The 23,798-nt window shown below is 35.7% G+C and overlaps 1 protein-coding gene across 1 annotated transcript; it reads right to left on the reverse strand.

Annotated features, from left to right (window-relative positions):
* Positions 1-741: 741 nt before the first annotated feature.
* Positions 742-4,679, reverse strand: LOC147668222 (uncharacterized). The gene is made up of 3 exons (XM_086948691.1): positions 4,242-4,679; positions 2,965-3,180; positions 742-1,127 (listed from the first exon to the last, which is right to left on the reverse strand). Exons 1-3 carry the CDS (start codon positions 4,677-4,679, stop codon positions 864-866), a joined length of 918 nt encoding a protein of 305 aa, XP_086804817.1. The 3' UTR covers positions 742-863.
* Between the last annotated feature and the right edge of the window lie 19,119 nt (positions 4,680-23,798).

The raw sequence follows: 23,798 nt of genomic DNA on the forward strand, positions 1-23,798 counted from the left end.
GTCGCACATGAGAACCAGAACCATCAGGTTTGAGGAGGTGCCACAGTTGTCCCAGAAGCCGCATTGATTATTGGGTATGATCTGATGAAATTCTGTCCAGGCTTTGAGGTTTTTAAGTAGCAGGCTGGTGTACAGTTTGGAGTTGATGTCAATTAGAGATGTGAGGCAGTAGTGGCTGGGGTTGGATTTTGAGCCCCCTTTAAAAATTGGTTGGATTATGGATCCTCTCCAAGACTCAGGGATGGAATATGTTGCAAGACAGTGTTTGAACAGAAAAGTTAATACCTTGGAGCAAGGAGCTGGGTCGGAAGCGAGGAAAGCAGTGAGTATCCCATTACATGTATGTATATGTAAACAAGCATTTGCAATGCAATAGGTCTCGCATTAGAAAAGTTTGAGCTATTAGTATTGTAAATGGCAATGTCTTTATTTATGCGGTAGTTAAGTTTTGTTTGTATAAAGAGGAACATATAAAATATGTCTTGTACAAAAGTATAAAATTTTACTGATGTATAGAAAGAAATTTGATATGTACATTCGATTTCCAAACGAGGTAATTGTAAACATCACAAACATATTGTGCAAACATTGCAATAGTGTTTTAGTTTTTTCAATATATTTTTTTTGAGAACATGGCTTGTAAGAAAATTATTGGAAAAGTACAACACTCAAAATAAAAAGTACAATATAAAAGAACAGTTATGCATAGTAAAGAGACACTAATTGTATAGTATTAGTGTAATATAAAATGTCACATTTTAAGAATAAAAACAAATATCAAAATCAAAATGTGTCAGTATTTCTTTTAGGCAAGTAAACAGTTCTTTGCAGTTCAAGAAAAGTTTTTTGTTATTGGTATGTAGTTAAATTTCTTCAATGACATCAGTTATGCATCCATTGCAAAACAACACTTTTAATTTGATGGGTAGATGTGGCATTAAAGCATCTTCAAAGTTGTCAGTATCTGTTTCAATTCCTAAAAAGTCCATTAAAGCTATATTGACAATGTCTACTGATTGTAAATTTTCATTTGTTCCTACTTGTGCCATCATTGTTGTGTTTTCTTGTAATGTTTTTTCAACTCCATATAATGTTACAAAAATAGTTTCCTTTGGAGGTTGTAAAACCTATGGAAAAAAATTGTTTAAAAAAAATTATTGTTTCTACATTTGGGTCATTTGTTAATAATACATGCATCCATATTGATAAATACAGGAGATGAACTTAGGAAAAAACATTTACATACATTTTAGAAATTTATGCAGCATACATTAGAAGAAAAGTTACTCTTATATATAATCTTTATATGCCCTGTCGATGAATGGACTTTTGCGTTTTTTTAACGCTGTTATTGCATATTACTTCCATTGACAATTTGCCACTCGCAATACATTGCGAGTGGCAAATTGCGAGTTGCTAAATGAAGTGTAGAATAGTGTGTTTAACACTGTTTGGTATTCCCAATGGGGTTGCAAATTGTGAGGTTCATTAATATTAATGAGTCCTTGCAATTTTCAAGGCCATTGGGAATGCTTGCGCTCCTATTGATGGTGGTTGGCGTGCTGAGCGGGCCAATAGGCCACCATGTTTTGGATTGCTTTAAATACAGCAGTTTAAAAAAAAGCTGCTTTTTTATTATGCATTTAAAAAAAAAAGAATATGAAATGTTTCGTTTAATTTCCTAAGGGCTTGCAGAGGTCCCTGGACTGCTTGCTCTTAAAAAATAATTTTGCATGCATTTGCAAAGGGGAAGGGGTCCTTTAGGGAGCTCTTCCTATTTGAGAATGCATTATTATCTACTTGAAGTAGGTGGTAATTGCGACTGGTTTGTAACTGCAAAACATTTGCATATCATTTTGAGACTTCCTATTTGAAAGGGAATGCCCCATGCAAATAGCAATTTGCAAAACCTATTTAGTGGGTTGTTAAATTGCAACTTGGAATTAGGCTATGTACATGGCTTAATAGGTTTTTGCATGCTTAAATGGGTTTGCGTATTTTTTCGGCATATAAAAACATATCGTACATTTGGAGTTTAGTATTTTATATTGAAGTAATAGCCCCTGTGTTATAAGTATTTCATTTGTTTTATAGCTTCTCTTATACGATTGTAGGATGTCACAGCACTTTACATCACACACATATAGAGACATTGAATTATACATGTAAATCAGTGTGTATATAAAATGTTTTGAGGATTCAGAACATGACACAGTAGCTAACACTGACTTTAACATTAAAAATGTATTTCCACCCAAATAAATCTTTTTAGCAGCATCAGTATAATGATTACCTGGAAAAAAATATAAGTTAGTAAGTGGTACCATGCAGTTGACAAGCAGCTCTTTGATGACAGTTATATGTTTCTCTGCTAGATTACGATTGTCACTTATGAAGTACATAGTCACAAAATAATCTCTGTGACAAAAGCAGTTACCATGAATTTATGCACAAAAAATCCTGCCTTTTAAGATGCATGATATACGTTCTTTGCAGTAGGCACATTAACCCTCTGTGATACATTAGTTTAATCAAATCTGCAAGTGAACAAAATTCTCCTCAGCTCCAGCAGGTACATTAATTACTGGCATTCTTTTGAGACTTTTATTGTTGGTGGGAAGCTGCTAATTATACAAGACATGTTTCTGTGCTTTAAAACTGTTGTTTATGGATCCCCAGGCAATGTGTCACGGACCACTGGGCGTTTGCGAACCACAGTTTGGGAAACACTGTTCTAGTATGTTGCATTCTACGTACTTTAGGCATTTTCATTAGCGAAGGGAAATGGTTGAATGTTATTTTCGGTATATTTGTATTTTTATAGTAAATTGAATATGTATATAGTTTAAAAACAAATTCAGTTGTACAAATTCTTTTAGGTGGCTTATACAAATTATACTCTAGAAGAAAGTGTTATAACATAAAGCATTTTTTTAATTGATACATTTACAAATTTTTACTTACTTGCATTATGGTATGTCTCGTCGTATTTAATATTTTTTCTCCGTTAAATTCGTGTACAGTCAGATGCGTTAGCTGTACATACTTTCCAATATCGATAGTAAAGTCTGTTGCTTCTCTCCACAGACTAATTTTAACGGAGTCGGTAGCATCATTTATTGTTATGCTCCTTATTTTTGTTTCTTGTCCTCCGACGAGTATAATTTTTGTATCTTCAACCTGCAATATTAAAAATTCTGATTTGTTATTGTGTTATTGCTCTCGTATATACGTTGTTTTCAGATGTAAAAAAAACTGTTTTTACATAAGTTTATTAGTACAAAATTAAACTTTTTGCACAAGCATAGCATGTATATTTTAGCTACCAATGTTTAGCAAGTAGTATCATATGTAAAGATTTTTACTTACCTCATACTTGGTAGTGAATTGTTGCTTTCTAATTGTATAATTTGTTTGGAAATTGTTTGCAAAAAGTAGTTGTACTAGCTATAGTAAACAATATAGAATAATTTCATGCAGAAGAGCACTGGTATAATGCAAGTTGTTCATTGGACTGTATATTTATTATAAAGTAGTATCATATGTAAAGCGCTTTACTTACCTCATAATTGGTAGTCAATTGCTGCTTTCTATTTGTATAATTTGTTTTGAAAATTGTTTGTAAAAAATAGTTGTAAAAGCTATTCTGAACATTATAGAATAATTTAATGCAGAAGAGCACTGGCATAGTGCAAGTTGTTAATTGGATTGTATATTTTTAGCAAGTAGTATCATATGTAAAACGCTTTACTTACCTCATACTTGGTAGTGAATTGTTGCTTTCTAATTGTATAATTTGTTTTGAAAATTGTTTGCAAGAAATAGTTGTAATAGCTATAGTGAACATTATAGAATAATTTCATGCAGAAGAGTACTGGAATAATTCAAGTTGTTCATTGGAATGTATATTTATTAGGAAGTAGAAACATATGTAAAGCGCTTTACTTACCTCATAATTGGTAGTAAATTGTTGCTTTCTATTTGTATAATTTGTTTGTGAATTGTTTGCAAAAAATAGTTGTAAAAGGCATAGTGAATATTATAGAATAATTTCATGCAGAAGAGCAGCTTAATAGTGCAAGTTATTCATAGGTATGTATCATCATAAGCATGGTTAAGTAAATTTGCATAATAAACACTTAACTATAGTCATTCAGTTGTAAGTTACTTTTTTTTGCTTATGGAAAGGAGAAAAAATGGCAAATGTTATAGTATTAACAAAATAATTCAGTGCATCTTACCTCTGTTACTGTTCCTGATACACTTAGTAGTGTCTTCACAGGAGCTTCGCGTACAGCCTTTATTGGAGACACTGGTGGTGCCATTGGCTGTAGAATGTATTCTGCTTCTTGGATAAGAGCTGAGGAAATAGAAAGTGGTGGCATTCTTGCAATCTTTGTTTTTTTGGTCAATAATAGTATACCATCTTTGAAAATGTAATTTCGAATTATTAATCCATTTTGTTCTCTTGTTTGATTATAGTATTCTTCGTTGTAACATGTTGCTTTAATACATCCAGTTTCATCTGCTAATGACATATGGTATAATAGTTTATTCTCATTTTTAGCATTTCTATAGTAAGTCTTTGATGAACATTTAATAATGTTGACACAAACTCCTTTTTGATATGGTTTGGCATCAACTTCTTTGTTGTTCTTTAGTTCTTCAATAGAAATCATCTGTAAAATATAATGTATTATTTTAGAAACATAGATCATGTTGTAAAGAAAACAATATATACAGACAGTAATCTAATGCATGTATTTAAATAGCCATCCATATTGGTTTGTGATCACTATAATATGATTCTAATGTGCCGCAATTTATAAAGCATGCATTTGTAAAAATGTGGTCTAACAAAGAGTTGTAGTCTGTTGTAGCTGTGGTTATTTTTTGTTTGCAATTGAAATGTGTTTGCATGTAAGTCAAAAGCAATGTAGCATTGTGTGTTGTTTTAAGTAAATCAATATTAAAATCACCCATTATTATATATTTATGATGTGGGTATGCATTTAATGTAGTTGTCAAAATTGTCAAAAAGGCTTCTATTGCTACTTTGGGTTGTTTGTATATAAATACTATCAAGTAATTTGTGTTGTTTATTGTTTGTGTTATTTTTAAAATGTCAACTTGTTGTTTTGTTGTAAATATTGGATGTATTATATGTTGTTTTTTGTAATAGATTGCAATTCCATGTTTTGTTTGTTTATTGAAAAAATTGTCAAATATTACACAATTATAATGATCAATATAATATGCATTGTTAGGTGTTTTGTGTGTTATATTAATTTCAGTTAAGCATAATATGTCAGCATTTAATATGTTACTATCAGCTTTCATTGACTTAAAATGTTTTTGTAACGATCTTATGTTATGTGTTATAATTGTGAAATATTTGTTATATTGTGCTATGTGTGTTACAGATATTTCTAATAACATATATGTTTTTAAACATAGCATTTCTTCATGTACTTTAAAGTGTGTTGCTATTTTATTTTCATTGACATTTTTTAAATATATGTTTTTTAATGATTTTGCTCTGCTGATTGCTATATAATGTAAGTGATGTGTTTTGATGTTATTGAAATGTATATATAATGGTTCTATTGTTTGGCCTTGTGTTCTATGTATAGTGCGTGCAGATGATTGCCGTAATGGAAATTGTTTTCGTATAATAGTTATACACTTTTTGCTATATTGAAATTGCCGAGAAATTTGTAATATTGGTTTCCAAGCATTAGAAATATTTGTATGGTACAGATGCTTGTTTTGTTGTCTTGTTTGTGTACCTATTTTGTGATTGTCAAAAAATATCCAAATAATAATTGGGATATCATTTGTACTATCTACATATTCAACTATGCCTGTTGCACCATTAGTTAAACCATCATTAACATTTATATTTGAAGTTAGATCATAGCGCAATTTAATGGCAATATGTAATGTTTTTGATAAGTTCATTGTTTGTGTTGCATTTGTAGGTAATCTTTCTATTATTGCTTCTTTTGCTATTGCACTTAGGTCTCCTGCTACTGTATCTATTGCTATTGTTGTGTACATAGGATAGTGTTTTATGTGTTGTTGTAAAACATTATCATTAACTTCATCAACTTCTTTATTTGTACCCATTATATATGGTATTGATTGTATTATATGTGAGTCAGGTTCTATTTCGCGAGTTTTCAATGTTTGTACATCAGCATTTGTATGTTCACCTATTCTCAGTCTATTAAGCATTTGTGCAAATGGTAAATCATTTATTTGACGCATTATTTTAGTAAGTTCATACAATTTAAAATGTGTTTGTCACAAGTTTGTACTCAATGGTGCATACATGTGCCTAGAGTTTTCAAATATATATGAATCGAAAACTGGTTTCAATTGGTAAAAGTCTCCAATAGCCAATATAGATATTCCTCCAAAAGGCTTGTTTGATGCTTTTATTTCTTGCATTCTATTGTGTATAAAAGTGAGCATATTTGTACCTACCATTGAAATTTCATCTATTACTAATACTTTCAAATGCATTAGTTTACTTTGTAGTGCACCTCTGTTTTCATGTGTTAATTGTTTATATGTCAAAGTTTGAGAGATTGGAATTTTAAATGTGCTATGTAACGTTTGTCCACTAATATTATGTGCTGCTTGTCCTGTTGGTGCTGTAAGCAAAATATGAATATTGTCTGGATTTTCTCCTGCTTTAGTATTGAAGTATCTTAGTAATGTTTGATAAAGTGCAGTTATAAGAAAACGTTTACCTACTCCTGCACCACCAGTACAAAAAGTAAAGAAATTTGTTGTTTGTGTTTTGAGCCAATTTAAATGGTGATATACAAAATCTAGTTGCTCTGATGTTAAATTTTGCATGATGCTATTGTACTCTTCTTCTGGTAATAAATTATTTACTAGTAAATCTTCTTCTGTTATACTTCTAACTCCTAAATCTAGTGCCAAGTCATAGTTTGCATCTTGTTGATAATCATGTGCATGTATTTCTCTGTCATCTATTGATATTTGTGCTGTAGGTGATGCTGGTGATGTTAGCATATTGTCATCATTATGTGCTTCTTCATCAATAGGCATTATATGTTGCTTGTTATATAAGGAATAGTTGTTATCGACTTCTATTTGTACTTCTAGGTATCTTTCATAGTATGTGTTTTTGTCAGAAATTATATTACTTTCTATTCTCCAGGGGTAGTAAAGCATCAACAATTCCCTGTAATAGTTTTCAGGGTCATCAACTTTATTAAATTTGCGATAGCGTATTATTTTGTTTTTCTTACGGCAAGTGTATATTTGACTTGTTTTACTGCTAACTAATTCATCTATCATAAGTTCTTCATCATCTGAACTATAAAAGTTTGTTTCTAACAGTAAATTATCATAACTGTTTTGTACTTTTTAATGTTACTTTTTGGTGCTGTATTATATTTGGATGCATAATCAGCTAAAGTACATTTTTCTAATGTTATTGGCCGCTTGCTATACTTATTAATTATATTATCAAATTGTACTTTTGTCGATGTTTCAGGCATCATATTAATTGTATTCATGTCTTTCATTAAGTAGGTTCGTTTGTCTGGTAAACTTGTATTGATAAATAAAAATGATCTAGAGCTTTTTCTTAATGGCATCTGTAGTATAAGATAAGCAGCTTCTTGTGCACTAATTTCAGTGCAATTCAAAAATTTATTTCCAATATGTTTTAATTGTTCTTTAATGTTTACATTATGAGAAACTTCTTTTGCGGCTTGTGCTATTATTTTGCTTAATCCCCGCTAAGATTTACTCATATATGATACAATATATACAGCACAAGCATATGCATCTAAGACATATTGTATATCTATGTTAGCTTGCCATGCTTGCAATATTATTCTATTGTAATTATTAATAAAAGATTCAGCTGGTGTTCTTTCTAAAAAAATAGTTGTTTTGTTTATGTGTAAGCGTATGCACTTTATATATTGCTCTTCTGTTAATTCCATTTTGTGTAGAAACTCTTCATATGTGTAATGTGGAAAACTTTCTGTGGACATAGTAGAATGGATAATATCTATGTGTTGCTTTGCAATAGTATCTTTTTTGTCTAATTCTAATGGCTTTAATATTTTAGTACATGGCATAGGATATTTTGGATATTGATATTTGCATGTTTTTTATGTTTTATACGACAATTTTTAGTATGCCCATGTTTTTGCAGTGGAAGTAAACATTCAAAAGAAATTTCTTCTGATTTGTAACATGTTATGTGTTTGTTAATAAAAGTAATAACTTTGTCATCTTTGTCTATGCCATACTGTGGTGCATTATCTACCCAAAGTAATGCATGTATATGCGGTGATCCTCTTTGTTGAAATTCAACTCTGTAGAAAAAATCTGCAATTTTACCTATTGGATTACTTTTGTGCAATAAAATACAGTTAAATAATCTTTTTACTTGATAATCAAAGTGTCGTGCACATGTTATAGGATCTTGCTGAATTAAACTACATTTACTTTCCCTAGACATACATTTGAATTCTTCTTTGGTGCATTCTTTTTGTTTTTTTATACGTAAAAGTATATTAATTAAGTGATACCACTTTGTTTCTGCTGCAGACAAAGTCAAAAAAAAAGTTGGAATCCCTAATTGTCTTATCATAGCAAACAAATCTCTTTTGCAGTTTTCCCAGTAAGGAGGAGAACTTCGTATTGTTTTTAATATTTTATACCCTTCATTAAAGTGCAATATAGTTTGTAAATTTTCTTTTATGTCTTTTACTGTAATAATTTTACCATCAGTAAAATGTTTTCTAAGTGATATAAATATTTTATCTTGTATTTGTTTAATTTGCAATTTTTTCAATTTGAAAAACAGATTTGTAATATTATTTGCTACTCTTTTATCATAACTTCTCAACTCAACTTTACATATTGTACTATAATGTACTGATACATGTCTATCTTCATTAGCTGTTCTACGTTTGCCACAAAATATTGTGGGAAATGCTAAATATTCAGAATCTTTATCTTCATATAATCCACACGGTTTATTATGTTCAGCAGGTGCTAAATTTAATTCATTTATGTTATTATCTGTAATTGTTTCATTACTTAATAATGTATCTAAATTGCCTACAGGTATGTCATCTGTACTACTTGAACTATTACGACTATCAGATGTATGTATACTACTTGTTTCATTTGGAGTATATTCCCAATCTGCATTTATTGTTACTCCATATTCTTTAAACAAATCACTATTGTATGCTAACCATGAAGCTGCCTTTTTAACTATATTCGGTCTCACATTTTCATAATGTGTGTATGATTTATAGCGTAATCTTCTTTTTAATTTAATTGGTATTGTCATAGTATCACTTATCTGTCTTGGTAATATTGTAATAGTTGTCATCACATCAGCTGGAACATTAACAACAGCACCTGTTAATGCTTTTTGAAATCCACGTGGCAGTGTTTTAATTTGCAAAAAAGGTATTCTTGGAGATATTAATCTTTCTTCCAAGTCATACAAATATAATTCTGGTGGTATATCAGGAAAACTCATGCCATTATAAACTGAACATGGTGGTATTTTATTTTTAATAATGTACTTATTGCATGTATTACATATATAATTTGTTTGCTGGTTACTAATATTACATAATATAAAAGTTTTGTTGTGGATAATATTGCAGATATTTCTAACTGTTTCCTTATGCCACATTTGGTTACAAATAGTGCATATATATTCAGGTCCATAATGTGTTTGATTGATGAAGTCATCTATAATAGACATTATTTTTAATTGATTACCATTTATATTTTGTGTTACATCTATTGTAACATTTTTAATGGAAGTAACATGAATATTTTCTTGGCTTACAGTAATTTCTTCTATTTCAGAGTCTTTATTTAAAATATTAGGCATCATGGTATTTTCTATGCTATCTGTTTGCTGTACATTAATATCATTTTCCCTGGTACTAACATTTGGTTCAATATCTGCAGATATAACAGGTATAGTTTGAAAGGCTAATTTTGTACTATAATGTATAGGCATACATGTAAGTACCTTTTTTTTCCTTTGTGCACTTAGTCTCCTTTGAGCTTTTTGAAATTAAGTTGTAAGAATTGCATTTATAGTAATAGGTATAATGTTCAGTAATATTAATTTATTATTTAGGGGTAAAATTTTATTTGAAAGCATTGTTATATGTTGCACTAAATATGTAATTGTTTTAGTATGTAAAAGTATTGTTGTACAATCATGTGTTTTCTTATTCTGTGATGTTGTATATGAATAGTAAATAAAATAGTTGTCATCACTTTTAGCAATAACAATTACTATTGTATCTAAGTAAATTATGACAGAGGCATGTATAGTTAATGCATTTTTTAAAGCTAATGTTATGCTTTTTTCTAAACTATCATTGTGTAACATTCTATGTATTTGTTTTTTTTTAAGCTGAATTGAATATGTTGTATTATTGTATTTAATGTAATTAGGTATGTCTTTAATGTCTATATTTTGTTTAGGATAAAACGTTAGCATGTCTATATACATTTTTTTCCAAGTTGCATTACATTATGTTTGTCTTGTATAGTCCATTCTTTCATAAATGTAAATTTATTGTAAAGAATAACAAATACAAGATTGCAAATATATATGCTATTTATTTCTTTTTCTTGAAATTCTGTATTTAAAATGCTACGATGTAGTCTTATTAATTTGCTACTGTCTGTATGGTCATTATTGAGAAGGCTCATTTCATTAACATTTAATGCATGGTTAGAGAATTGCTCTATTTGAGTATTTTTAGAAATTTCTTCAGTAACATTTTCTTTCTTGCTATTGCTAATAGTTGTTGATGTATTTGATAGCAATCTTTCTTTCATAATTAACTCTTGTTTACTACTTTTCTTTTTTGCTATTTTCTTTTTATCTTTTTTAATATTCTGCAAGTGTTCAGTAAGTACTACATCTTGGGTAAAAATGGTTGTAATTTTCTGTTTCTTACAAGGCTTACAATTTTTATTTTTTGTGTAATGCCTTTTTGTTGGTGTTTTTATTAAAGTAGCGGTTTCAGATAATGTATTTAAGGATGAACTTGCTACTTCTGTATGTGTACTATTGTGCGTCTGTTTTTCTTGTAACTTAGATGTTGATGCTTCAACATTTATGTTACTATTGCTATTTGCTTGTACACAAATGTCTGCTGTATGTACAAAAAAATTTGTTGTTTTTTGTAATTTTTTCTGCTCTATTTTTAAAGCTCTTGCAAATGATGTTTTCTGTATTTTTTGAACATTTATTGGCGTTAATTCAAATTGGACATCTACTGCATTAAATGCTTTTATGCTATTTGCTAAATTTTTAATATAATGGATCACTTCTTGAAAAGTTTTTTTTTTAGTAGTACACATGTGCCATTATGATGTGGCATTCCAGTGTTATCTCGACTATGTGAGTCAAATACAAAATAGCTATCTTCATTTTTAAAGATAGAAATAACATAAACATCCATACAAAGCAAGACTCCAGAAGCTGTTATTGATAAATGTAATGCTTCTTGTATGTCTGGATATATTAAATCAAAACGTGTAAATATATTACCATAATAAACTTGTCCAAATTTAATTGAATAAACATTGTTTCCATGTGTGATATATTTGGGCAGATCATCAGGATGCATATAATCTTGTTTATTGATAGAATGCATTTCTAAATATAATGCATTTCCAAGATCCATTATATAATGTAAATCTACTGCATCCCATATATATGCTATTTTATTTTGGTTGTGAATAATAGCAAAGACACTATTTGGAAGGCATTGTTTACCTCTTGAATGTATTGAAAACTTTTCATGGCCTTGATGGTATTGAGCTTGTATAATATTATGCATTTTTATATGTTTACAAAAGACTATTTATATGTTAGTATTTAATTATATTTGTGTACTCACTAAGTGTATTGTATATTTACAATTTTGTACGAATAATAACAGTGCAAGTACAGAGATGTAGATAGGCTTGTAACTGATAATTTTGTATTTAATTAAGAGTTCTTTACCTTATTGATTTCTTCTTCTTTCGAAGAACCTGTAAGACAAAGTAATGTGTAATAAATGTTTCAGTCTATATGTGCATTTATAAATGTATTGTTATACAATAGCATATAATTGAACATGTATGTAGAAAACTATAGTACAACAATGTTTTGTAATACTAAAGACAATACCCGCAAATATATATTTTGTAAAAATACTAATCATATATTTAAATATACATTAAGTACTGCTAAATGTACATATTAATTGTGAATGCATTTATTATTAAATAGTGTAGCCGTTGCAGTTTGCAATCACAGTAACAATGTACTTACTTTGCACATACTGTCACTAAGTTTACATTCACTTTGCAGTCACTATCTCTGCATTTACTTTGCCTATGGTTACTTTGCATTTATTTTGCACTTATTGTCACTATGCATTCACTTTCTTTGTATTTAGTTTGCTTTCACTGTTACTTAGCATTCAGTGTATGTCAACAACATTTGTGTGTGAACACTGCCTGTGTGTGAATAGTTCTTGTGTGTGAACAGTACTTGTGTGTGTAGAATACCTGTATGTGAACAGTGCCTGTGTGTAAACAGTGTATGTGTGTGAACAGTGCTTGTGTGTAAACAGTGCTTGTGTGTGAGTAGATTCTATGTATAAAAGTACTTGTGTGTAAACAGTGTTTTTTCTGTGTGCAGTGTCTGTGTGTAAGTTGTACTTGTCTATGAGAAGTGCTTGTGTATGAAAAATGTATGTGTGTGCAAGCAGTTTCAGTGTGTATTAGCAGACTGTATGGGTATGTAGTGTATGTGTGTGAGATAGTGCCTGTATATATTAACAGTGTCTATGTGTGCAAGCATTGTTTGTGTGTGTATGTAGTATGTGTGTATGTGAACAGTGTCTGTTTGTGATCATTGTCTGTATATATGACAATTGTTTGTGTGTGTGAGCAGTGTGTGTGTGCAAGCAGTGTTTTCTTGTGCGTATACATTTTCTGTCTAAGTGACCATTGTTTATGTGTTAGCAGTGTGTGTAAATAGTGTTTATGTGCCAACAGTACGTGCAAATGAGAGTGCTTGTGTTTATGAATGCCTGTATGTGTGAGAAATGCTTGATATTATATACAGCATACATATATACTATGCAAATATATATTTGAGATATAGACTAGTATATTGGTATCACATAGTTTTTAGTATGCATAAAAAAACACATCCAATAACACACTACATTACTAATTAGCAGTCTAGCGCTTGCCATGCATACAATATTCAATGTTGTAGTATGTTATTATTAAAGACATACATATTTTAACAAGTGTCAATACATAGTAATAGTGGTCAATACATGCTATTATTAAGCATACTAAATTGACTGCTACTGCATGTGAAGAATGCCTATGTGTAAACAGTACTTCTATGAAACAGTGCTTGTGTATAGTATGTGCAACTGTGGGTGTGCATAGTGCTGGTCTGTGTTCATAATGTTTGCATGCATATTTAGTGCTTGTATGTGTAAACAATGCTTATGTATATGCACATTACTGGTGTGTTTAAACAGTGCATGTGTGTATGTAATGCTTCTGTATGTACAGTACTTTCTTCTAAACAGTGCCTGTGTGTGAACAATGCTTGTGTGTTAACTGTGCCTGTATGTAAACAGTGCTTGTGTATGAACAGTGTTTATGTGTAAGCAGTGCTTGTAGGTGAACAGTACCTGTGTATGCACAATACTTGTATTTGAACAGTGCTTGTGTGTGAACAGTGTTTGTGTGTTAAAATTGCTTGTGTGTGAACAGTGCATGTGTGTAAACAATGTCTGTGTAAAACAGCACTTGTATGTGAACATTGTCTGTGAATGTGAGCATCATTTATGTGTGTGAGCAGTGTTTTTTGTTCAAGCAGTATTTGTGTGTGCTAGTGCTTTTGTGTAAGAATGTTTGTGTGTGTGAATGCTTGCATGTGTATGAAATGCTTGTGTGTGTGAGAAATGCTTGTATATGTAAGTAGTGTTTGTTTGTGTAAGCATTTTTGTGTATGGTAGCAGTGTTTATGTGTGCAAGCAGTGCCAGTATGTAACAGTAGTTTGTGTGCATATGTAGTGCTTGTGTGTGTAAACAATGCTTTTATGTATGAACAGTTTTGTGTGTGTGAGTATTGTTAATGTGTGTGAGTAATGTTTGTATGCAAGTAGTGTTTGTATGTAAATAGTGCTTGTGTGTAAGAGTGCTTGTGAGTTTGAGTGCTTGTGTGTGTAAAAAGTGGCTGTCTGTGTAAAAAGTGCCTGTGTGTGTAAAAAGTGCTTATATAAGTTAACAATGTATGTATGCAAGTAGTGTACATGTTTAAACAGTGCTTGTATGTAATAGTGCTTGTATGTATGGTTGCTTGTGTGTGTGCACAGTGTCTGTGTGTTAAAAGTCTTGTGTGTGTGAGTAATGTATGTGTGTGCAATTGGCATGGTGTCTATCAACAGCCTGTGTGTGTATGTACTGTCTATGTGTGTAAACAATGCTTTTGTATGGACACAGTGTCTGTATATGTAACTATTGTCTATGTATATGAGCGGTGTTTGTGTGCAAGATATGTGTATTTGCAAGCAGTGTTTGTGTGTGACAATGCTTGTGTTTGAAAGTATCTATGTGTGGAATTATATTAAACAATTTACTTTTAACAAAGCAGTTTTGCACTAGTGACTAGGCAACTTTGCACCACAATTTCTAGTTATATGCTAATGCAGTCATTGTGTCTATGTGTTTTTACTGACTTTAATTTTACATGCATTTGATGTGCAGTGTTTGTGTGTGTGCGCAGTGTGTGTGTGCAAGCTGTGTTTGTGTATGAGAAGTGGCTGTGTGTGTAAGCAATATTGATATGCAAGCAGTGATAGTGTGTATTAACAACCTGTGTGTGTATGTAGTGCATGTATGTATGAATAGTGCCTGTATGTGTGAACAGTGTCTATGTATGCAAGCATTGTTTGTGTGTGTATATAGTGTCTGTATATGTAAACAGTGCTTGTATGTAAGCATTGTCTGTGTATGTGAGCATTGTTTGTGTGTGAGCAGTGTGTGCATTTAATATGTACAGCATACATATATACTGTGGAAATATATATTTGAGATATACACTAGTATATTGGTATCATATACTCTTTAGTATGCATAAAAAATACATATAATAACAGACTACTAGTTGTCATTGCATGCTCCTATTATGCACCAATATTTCTATTTATTAATAAATGTTATCTTTAACCACAAACATTACTATTCAGCAGTCTTGCAAACTTGCCATGCATATTATGCACCAATAGTACTACTTATTAATAAATGTTATCTTTAAGCATAAACATTACTATTTAGCAGTCTTGCAAAGTTCCCATGCATACAATATGCAATGTAGTTGCATGCTATTAATAAAGACATATATATTAAAATAAGTGTCAATACATACTAATAGTTGTGAATACATGCTAAAATGAAGCATACACAAATGATTGCTACTGCATGTGAAGAATGCCTGTGTGTAAACAGTGCCTGTGTGTAAACAGTGCTTGTGTATGAACAGTGTCTATGTGTAAGCAGTGCTTATGTGTGAACAGTACATGTGTTTGCACAGTACTTGTATTTTAACAGTGCTTGTGTGTGAACAGTGATTGTGTGTTAAAATTGCTTGTGTGTGAACAGTGCGTGTGTGTAAACAGTGTTTGTGTATAAACAGCACTTGTATGTGAAAATTGTCTGTGTTCGTGAGCATTGTTTGTGTGTGTGAGCAGTGTTTGTGTTTAAGCAGTATTTGTGTGTGCTAGTGCTTGTATGTGACACTGTTTCTGTGTATGAATGCTTGCATGTGTGAGAAATGCTTCTGTGTGTGATAAGTGCTTGTATATGTGAGTACTGTCTGTGTTTTGTAAATATTGTTTGTGTATGTTAGCAGTGTTTATGTGTGCAAGCAGTGTCAGTATGTAACAGTAGTTTGTATGCATATGTAGTGCTTGTGTGTGTAAACAATGTTTTTATGTATGAACAGTTTTTTGTGTGTATGGGTATTGTTTATGTGTGTGAGCAGTGTTTGTATGCAAGTAGTGTTCGTGTGTAAAAAGTGCTTGTGTTTAAGAGTCATTTTGAGTATGAGTGCTTGTGTATGAAAACAGTGCCTCTTACTGTAAGAAATGCCTGTGTGTTATAAAGTGCTTATATGTGTGAACAGTGTATGTATGCGATTAGGGTTCGTGTTAAATAGTGCTTGTATGTAAAACTGCTTGTGTGTATGGCTGCTTGTGTGTTTGCATAGTGTCTGTGTGTAAAAAGTGCTATGGCTGCTTGTGTGTGTGCATAGTGTCTGTGTGTGAAAAGTGCCTGTGTATGTGAGTAGTGTATATGTGTGCAATTAGTGTTGGTGTGTATGAACAGCCTGTGTGTGTATGTACTGTTTATGTGTGTTAACAGTGCTTTTGTGTAGGAACAGTGTCCTTATATATAATTATTGTCTATGTATGTGAGCGGTGTTTGTATGCAAAATATGTCTATATGCAAGCAGTGTTAGTGTATGGCAGTGCCTATGTTTCAAATTATTTGTGTGTGGAATCATACTAAACAATTCACTTTTAACAAAGCAGTTTTGTACAAGTAACCAAGCAGCTTTGAACCAGTATTTGTAGTAACATGTTAATGCAGTCAGTGTGCACAGCTGTTGGACTGACTTTATCTTATATGCATTTGCTGTGCAGTGTTTGTGTGTGTGAGCAATATCTGTATATGCAAGCAGTGATGGTGTGTATGAGAAATCTGTGTGTGTATGTAGCGTCTGTATGTGTGCATAATGCCTGTATATGTGAACAGTGTTTGTGTGTGCAAGCATTGTTTGTGTGTGTATATTTTGTCTGTATATGTTAACAGTGCTTGTATGTGAATATTATGTACTGTCTATGTGTGTAAACAGTGCTTTTGTGTAGGGACAGTGTCTGTATATGTAACATTGTATAGTCAGTCAAAATTCTTTATTGCGATAACTTAATATCATACAAAGACAATGGCCTAAAATCACAAACAACAAGTACCATGAATAAAAAAACAGTTAAAAAGCTTTTAAAAAAACATTTTAGTTAAAATCATTGTACACCATATTACATTTCATAGATAAAATATTAGTACAAGCTACGAGGTACTTAAAGTGCAAAGTGCTAAAGTGCAGAAAAGGTTACACATTTTCCTAGGTGTGTCCCCACAAAGATAATAGAGTAAGGTAACTACAAGCCCTGTTACAATATAATCTAAGATTCTTGACCAAAAATTACCAGCAGCCAGACTAGTTGATATGCGAGTCTGGGCTACAAAAGGAGGTAGGCACATTTTTAAGTCTGATATTCCTGCTTCTTATAGCTCTCACCAGGAAACTTGCCACATAAAACATGATCCTGGGAGTTTTTAACATTTGTAAGTAAATAAGAGCAGGTCTGACTAAAATAAATCCTGCTTCCTTGAGTATAGGTACAAGAAACAGCTTCCGAGCATCGTTATAATAACTGCAGAACATTATAAAGTGCATTGTACTTTGCTCAGAAAAATGATCACAAGAACAGGGCGGAGCCTTTTCAGGGGTGCTCCACACAGGATAAAAACCCAAGTTAAAATGAATCAAATTAAGTCGAAAACGAGTTAAAATGAACCTGTGGTAGGGATGAGTCACCACGTTGAGGTAGTTGTCAGGACCAATAGGTATAGCCAGCAAAAGACTGGCCCTGACACAGGGTTTCTTCAGCTCGGTTTCTTCCCTCTCCAATAAAAGGAGCTCCTTCATAGCCACCTTAGTGTAAACGACGTCTTTGGATGTTATAGAATCAATGACAGAGTATAGTTCGGGCCTCCCCAACCTAGAAAAGCTATCCTTAATGTACATCAACCACCCAATCCTATGTACATTATCTAGATTCAAACAGTCCCTCATTATGGTATGATTTAGGGGGATTTCAGTATTAAGCCACATCTTAAGCCAAGCGATTAAGGGTGCTGTTTTAATCAAATCTGCGATGTAGCCTTCCCCTAATTCCAGATGGACGGTATAGGACGGGGTTGACTGTGGGACACCCAAAACAGATCTAAAAAATTTGTTTTCCGCTGTCTGAATGGGATCAACTCCCTTATAACCCCACAATGAGCCACCATATGATGCAACTGAGATGCATTTAGCTCTATATATTTTACTAATAGCTGCAATTGGCCTACCCCCCAGTTTTTTAGAAAACCCATGGAGGGCAGCGGAAGTTCTGGCCAGCGTGGCTACTCTGCTTTTTACGTGGGGACCCCAACTACCTTTCTCATCAAAGGTGATCCCCAGGTAGGGAAAAGAGGTGACGCGAACAAGCTTTTCCTGGCCACAAAAAAAGGTTTTGTGGAAAGATTTCCTTGAGGCCCGGCCCATGAGCATAACCTGAGATTTTTTCACATTTATTTTCAGGTCTAAGGAACCCATAAAGGATTCAAAGGCGTCCAAAAGTCGTTGAAGCCCCACCCCTGTTCGAGCAAGTAGAACCGCATCGTCCGCGTACAGAAGAACTGGAATGCCCTGTTCCCCTGCACGTGGGATGTCGCTTGTAACGCCCCTTAGGGCGGGCTCTAGAGCGTTCACGTATAGCGTGAACAGTAGTGGTGCCAATATGCATCCCTGTCGGACTCCCCTTTCAGATGCAAACACGTCAGTGCACCTTCCGTTAGTAGAAACTCTAATTTTGGCAGAAAGGCCAGAGTGGAGGTCAGCCAGTAAATTGACTATGGATCTGTCCAGGCCCATGTCAACTAGTTTACCCCAGAGCTTAGATCTATTAACCATATCGAATGCAGAGGAAAGGTCCATGAACCCTAGGTACATGGACCCATCCTTGGCTCTGGTATATTTCTCAATCAGTAGATGAAGGTTGAGACACTGGTCCAGGGTACTTCTCTTGGGTCTGAACCCATATTGCACATTGCTCAAGATATTATTCTCTGAGGCCCAATCATTCAGTTTCGCTAATAAGACTCTCCCTAGAATCTTAACTGAGGAGTCTATCAGCGAAATGGGCCTGTAGCATGCGGGGTCCTGCCTATTTCCTTTTTTAAAAACAGGAATAATTGTTGATGTTTTCCATGACTTAGGAATGTTGTCACGGTTTAACGCATTGAAAACCCTGCAAAGCAGTCTTGACCAGAAGTTAGGAAAGCATTTAAAGGCATCAGCGGGAACACCATCTGGTCCCGGTGCCTTTTTGGTCAGAGTGCAATCAATAGCAGCTAAAACTTCCTCAACTTCAAAGAGCAAGGGATTTCCTGTTATAATAGTAGACGCTTCCTGTGCACAATTCTCAACATGAAGATGGTCTGAGTATATGTCTCTAAAGTGTTTAATCCAGTCCTCATCTGGGATATTGGTTTCTAGGGGAGAGTTATCCTCGCCTGTAAGAAGGGGTTGGTTAACAATCCTCCAGAACTCACCACTGTTTTTTATTATGGCTGGATCTGTGAGTTGTGCCCAGGCTTCATCTTTAAGCTGTTTCTTCCTGACTGCAATGGCTTTTTTATATGAAGCCCTACTGGTCCTGATGAGGTCACGATCTTTTGGATCGGTTTTAAGAGCATTAAGCAGAGCAGAATGAGCTAGGGAGCAACTGTGATCAAACCATCTTTTAAGAGGTTTCATTTTAGGTTTACTGATCACAGAGAGCCTACCGTTTATCTTTCTACATATACTGCTAAATGCGAGGATCACTTCCTCATCGATAGCTTCACTAGATAGACACACTCCAACCTCTTCCTCTGCCTCTAACAAGATTTCTTGAACGAAGGGTTCTGGGATTATACTGTCCCATTTCAGTCTACGTCTTTGGTCCTTAACTTTAAGTGAGCCATCTTTATGGAATGGACCATGGTTACGCCCTAAAAGATCACTCTCTACTAGGTCCAAAGAAACTGGATTATGGTCGCTAAAGGCGGATACCACAGTTCTATACATTAAAACCTTAGATAAAAAACAAGCAGAAATAAAAATATAGTCAATGATAGAGCCATTGTCTGAGCCCTTAAAAGTAGGGGCCCTGACCCCCCCTCCCCACAACTAGATTCGTATAGGTTCCATCTGGCGAGAAAGTTTTCAAGACAGTCCCCCTGTTTATTATGCACCAGATGGACCATTGCACTGTTAGGGGGGGATTCTATGTCATCGCAAACACACAGAAGTAAACAAGGGTGTATATTAAAATCCCCTAAGAAGATGATTTCAAATGCATTAACATCTTCACTATAGACTGACAGAAAATCATCCAATCTTCCGAGACTATATGACGTACAATCGTCAGCATTGGAATTATAAAAATTAATAAACAAAATATTGGGAGAATCCGCTCGAGACAATTCAACAATAAGACAATGCTCAGATCCTGAGTCACATTTCTTGAGGCAACCCTTGATGTCGAGTTTAAAGAGGCTAATCAGGCCTCCCTTAGCTCTTCCTGCTGTGCTAGCCACAGCAGGGATACAGAAGTAACTGTAGCCATCAAGAGAGAAACTGTTGTTTGTGTCCCAGGTTTCCTGTAAAGCGATAATGTCATACTTGGATATAAAATTTAACCATATTACATTATCTGCTTTTGTCTTAATGCCTGCGATATTCCAGGTAAGAAGGCTAAGAACAGGCACATTTTTCCCAGACTGTACAGAATATTCTGACTGAAGTCAATCGTTGTGGTCCAAAAAGGATAGGGGTGCAAAACAATTGGACAGTAAGAGAGGTTGAGCAAAGTGATTCTGAAACCCTTGGGGTACTGGTTGATTTACAGTGTAGCGAGTATGTTCAAAACCCCATCTGTGGTGTGAGTCAGAATTAGAATCCCAACCAAAGGCTGGTGTTTTAGGGTATGTAACATTCTGTTGCTCACCATAAAAGAATTTTAAGGTTAATGGTACAACAGAGCCCTGCCTCCGTTGTGGTGGGAGTAAGTTAATAAGAATATTAGGTAACACACCTGTGTGTGAAAAGCTTACTGCCACACAATCCCCCTTGAATTTTTTGGGGCGATTACCCAGCCATGGAACCCTTTTAGCGGTTTTGATCTCTTGGGCTAACTGCTGTCCACCCCCTGGGGCTAATCTCGTATTAGTTGTAAGCCACTGTAGGGCTTTGTTAGACAGGGAGGAAGGGGATTCTTCAATGCCGGCTTCTAATGGTGGTACATTAGCCAGAACTAGAACAACAGGAGAAGCTTCAACTATAAATTGAAGAGGGTCGGTTGGCTGAGCATGTACAGGGGGTATCTCAATCGTTAAAGGACCGTCCCCTCTGTTAATATCAAAACCGCTAGTTTTTTGGTCAGGAAGCTGGGGTAGTGGATTAATTGGGGCAACAACTGTATTCTCCCCCTCTTGATCGTCATCTTCCCTGCTGTTATTACCCATGTTTGACACTATCGTCATGGCACTGTCAACACCCTCAGTTAGTTTGCTCATCTGCCCTCCCAATTTTTTAACTTCAGATTGTAGTTTGTCAATCTTAGAAAGCAATGGTTTAACAATGGATTTAATTTTCATATCTATTAACTCAGCAAATCTGTCAAATAGGTCCTCATCAAAACTGACGATAGGCTTAGCTCTTCCCCCTCCGGTTTCCTTAGGAGGAGCTTTTGGGGTGTTTACCCTCTTCCTCCTAGTCCCAGATCTTAATCCCCCCCGCCTCGGCGGGTTTTTAGTTTTCCCAGAATCCGGGCGGGAAGGTAGTTCAGTGGTTGAAATATCTTCATCTGTAGGGGATGCAAGAATTTCCTGATCCTCATCACTGTCAGATTTATTTCCAAGGTCCACTAAAAGAACCTCAGAACCAGATCCAGATGGTACATTGCCATTCAAAGGGCCGGATTCCTGTGTTGTAGAACAGTTAAAACAAGCATCAGGGAAAGTCTGCAAGGACACTGAGTCCTCAGGTGAAGGGGTTAAAGAGGGGGACAAGCAGTGTAAGTCAGGTGACTGACTAAGTCCCAAGGATTCTCTCCTTTGTGAGTTAATTTTTTCCACTGTTTGCACCAAATAGTTCTTCATGGTGTTAGCTGGTGGTGCAGAACCCTTTTTTGACATGGTAGAAAAAATAGCAAAGTGCCTGAACTCCTATGAATACACAAAAGGCTATTGCCAACAAAACAGTCTTACTTGGTCAGTAGAATGCCTCGTGTGCCTCTAGCAGGGTTTCTGGCCCTGCCCCTGCCTCCTCCTGCCGATGAGGGCCGTAGAGGGCCCGCCCTTTGCCCGGGCTTCGCCCCGGGCGTCCCGCGACGCGGGGGTGCTCCTCCTTTTCTGCGTCTCTGTTGGCGCTCACTGGGCGCTGCCGCGTCACTCAGACGCGCCGCGGCGGTGCCTGCCGGGATTTGGAGTCTCCCGGAGCGGCGGCGCGGAGTCCGATGTCCCTCGACTCTTGGCGGTGGCGGCGGCGTGGGCAATGGCTTCTGCCTTCCTCTTTGGCCGTATGAGGTAAGTAAATATGACTCTCGGCGGTGGCGGCGGATTTAGAATGGTCTCCCCCGCTCTGCCGGGGTGCTCCTCCTTTTCTGCGTCTCTGTTGGCGCTCACTGGGCGCTGCCGCGTCACTCAGACGCGCCGCCGCGGTGCCTGCCGGGATTTGGAGTCTCCCGGAGCGGCGGCGCGGAGTCCGATGTCCCTCGACTCTTGGCGGTGGCGGCGGCGTGGGCAATGGCTTCTGCCTTCCTCTTTGGCCGTATGAGGTAAGTAAATATGACTCTCGGCGGTGGCGGCGGATTTAGAATGGTCTCCCCCGCTCTGCCGGGGTGCTCCTCCTTTTCTGCGTCTCTGTTGGCGCTCACTGGGCGCTGCCGCGTCACTCAGACGCGCCGCCGCGGTGCCTGCCGGGATTTGGAGTCTCCCGGAGCGGCGGCGCGGAGTCCGATGTCCCTCGACTCTTGGCGGTGGCGGCGGCGTGGGCAATGGCTTCTGCCTTCCTCTTTGGCCGTATGAGGTAAGTAAATATGACTCTCGGCGGTGGCGGCGGATTTAGAATGGTCGCCCCCGCTCTGCCGGGGTGCTCCTCCTTTTCTGCGTCTCTGTTGGCGCTCACTGGGCGCTGCCGCGTCACTCAGACGCGCCGCCGCGGTGCCTGCCGGGATTTGGAGTCTCCCGGAGCGGCGGCGCGGAGTCCGATGTCCCTCGACTCTTGGCGGTGGCGGCGGCGTGGGCAATGGCTTCTGCCTTCCTCTTTGGCCGTATGAGGTAAGTAAATATGACTCTCGGCGGTGGCGGCGGATTTAGAATGGTCTCCCCCGCTCTGCCGGGGTGCTCCTCCTTTTCTGCGTCTCTGTTGGCGCTCACTGGGCGCTGCCGCGTCACTCAGACGCGCCGCCGCGGTGCCTGCCGGGATTTGGAGTCTCCCGGAGCGGCGGCGCGGAGTCCAATGTCCCTCGACTCTTGGCGGTGGCGGCGGCGTGGGCAATGGCTTCTGCCTTCCTCTTTGGCCGTATGAGGTAAGTAAATATGACTCTCGGCGGTGGCGGCGGATTTACATTGTATATGTTGTATATGTATGCGAGTTGTGTGTGTATGCAAAATATGTCTATATGCTAGGAGTGTTTGTGTGTGACAGTGTTTGTGTTCAATAGTGTCTGTGTGTGCAACCATAGTAAACAATTCACTTTTAACAAAGCAGTTGTGCATAGTGACCAGGCAGATTTTCACCAGAATTTGTAGTAACATGCTAATACAGTCAGTGTGTACATTACAAT

This window comes from Lissotriton vulgaris, unplaced genomic scaffold, assembly GCF_964263255.1.
Source record: "Lissotriton vulgaris unplaced genomic scaffold, aLisVul1.2 SCAFFOLD_1533, whole genome shotgun sequence".
In the NCBI taxonomy this organism is placed as follows: Eukaryota; Metazoa; Chordata; class Amphibia; order Caudata; family Salamandridae; genus Lissotriton; species Lissotriton vulgaris.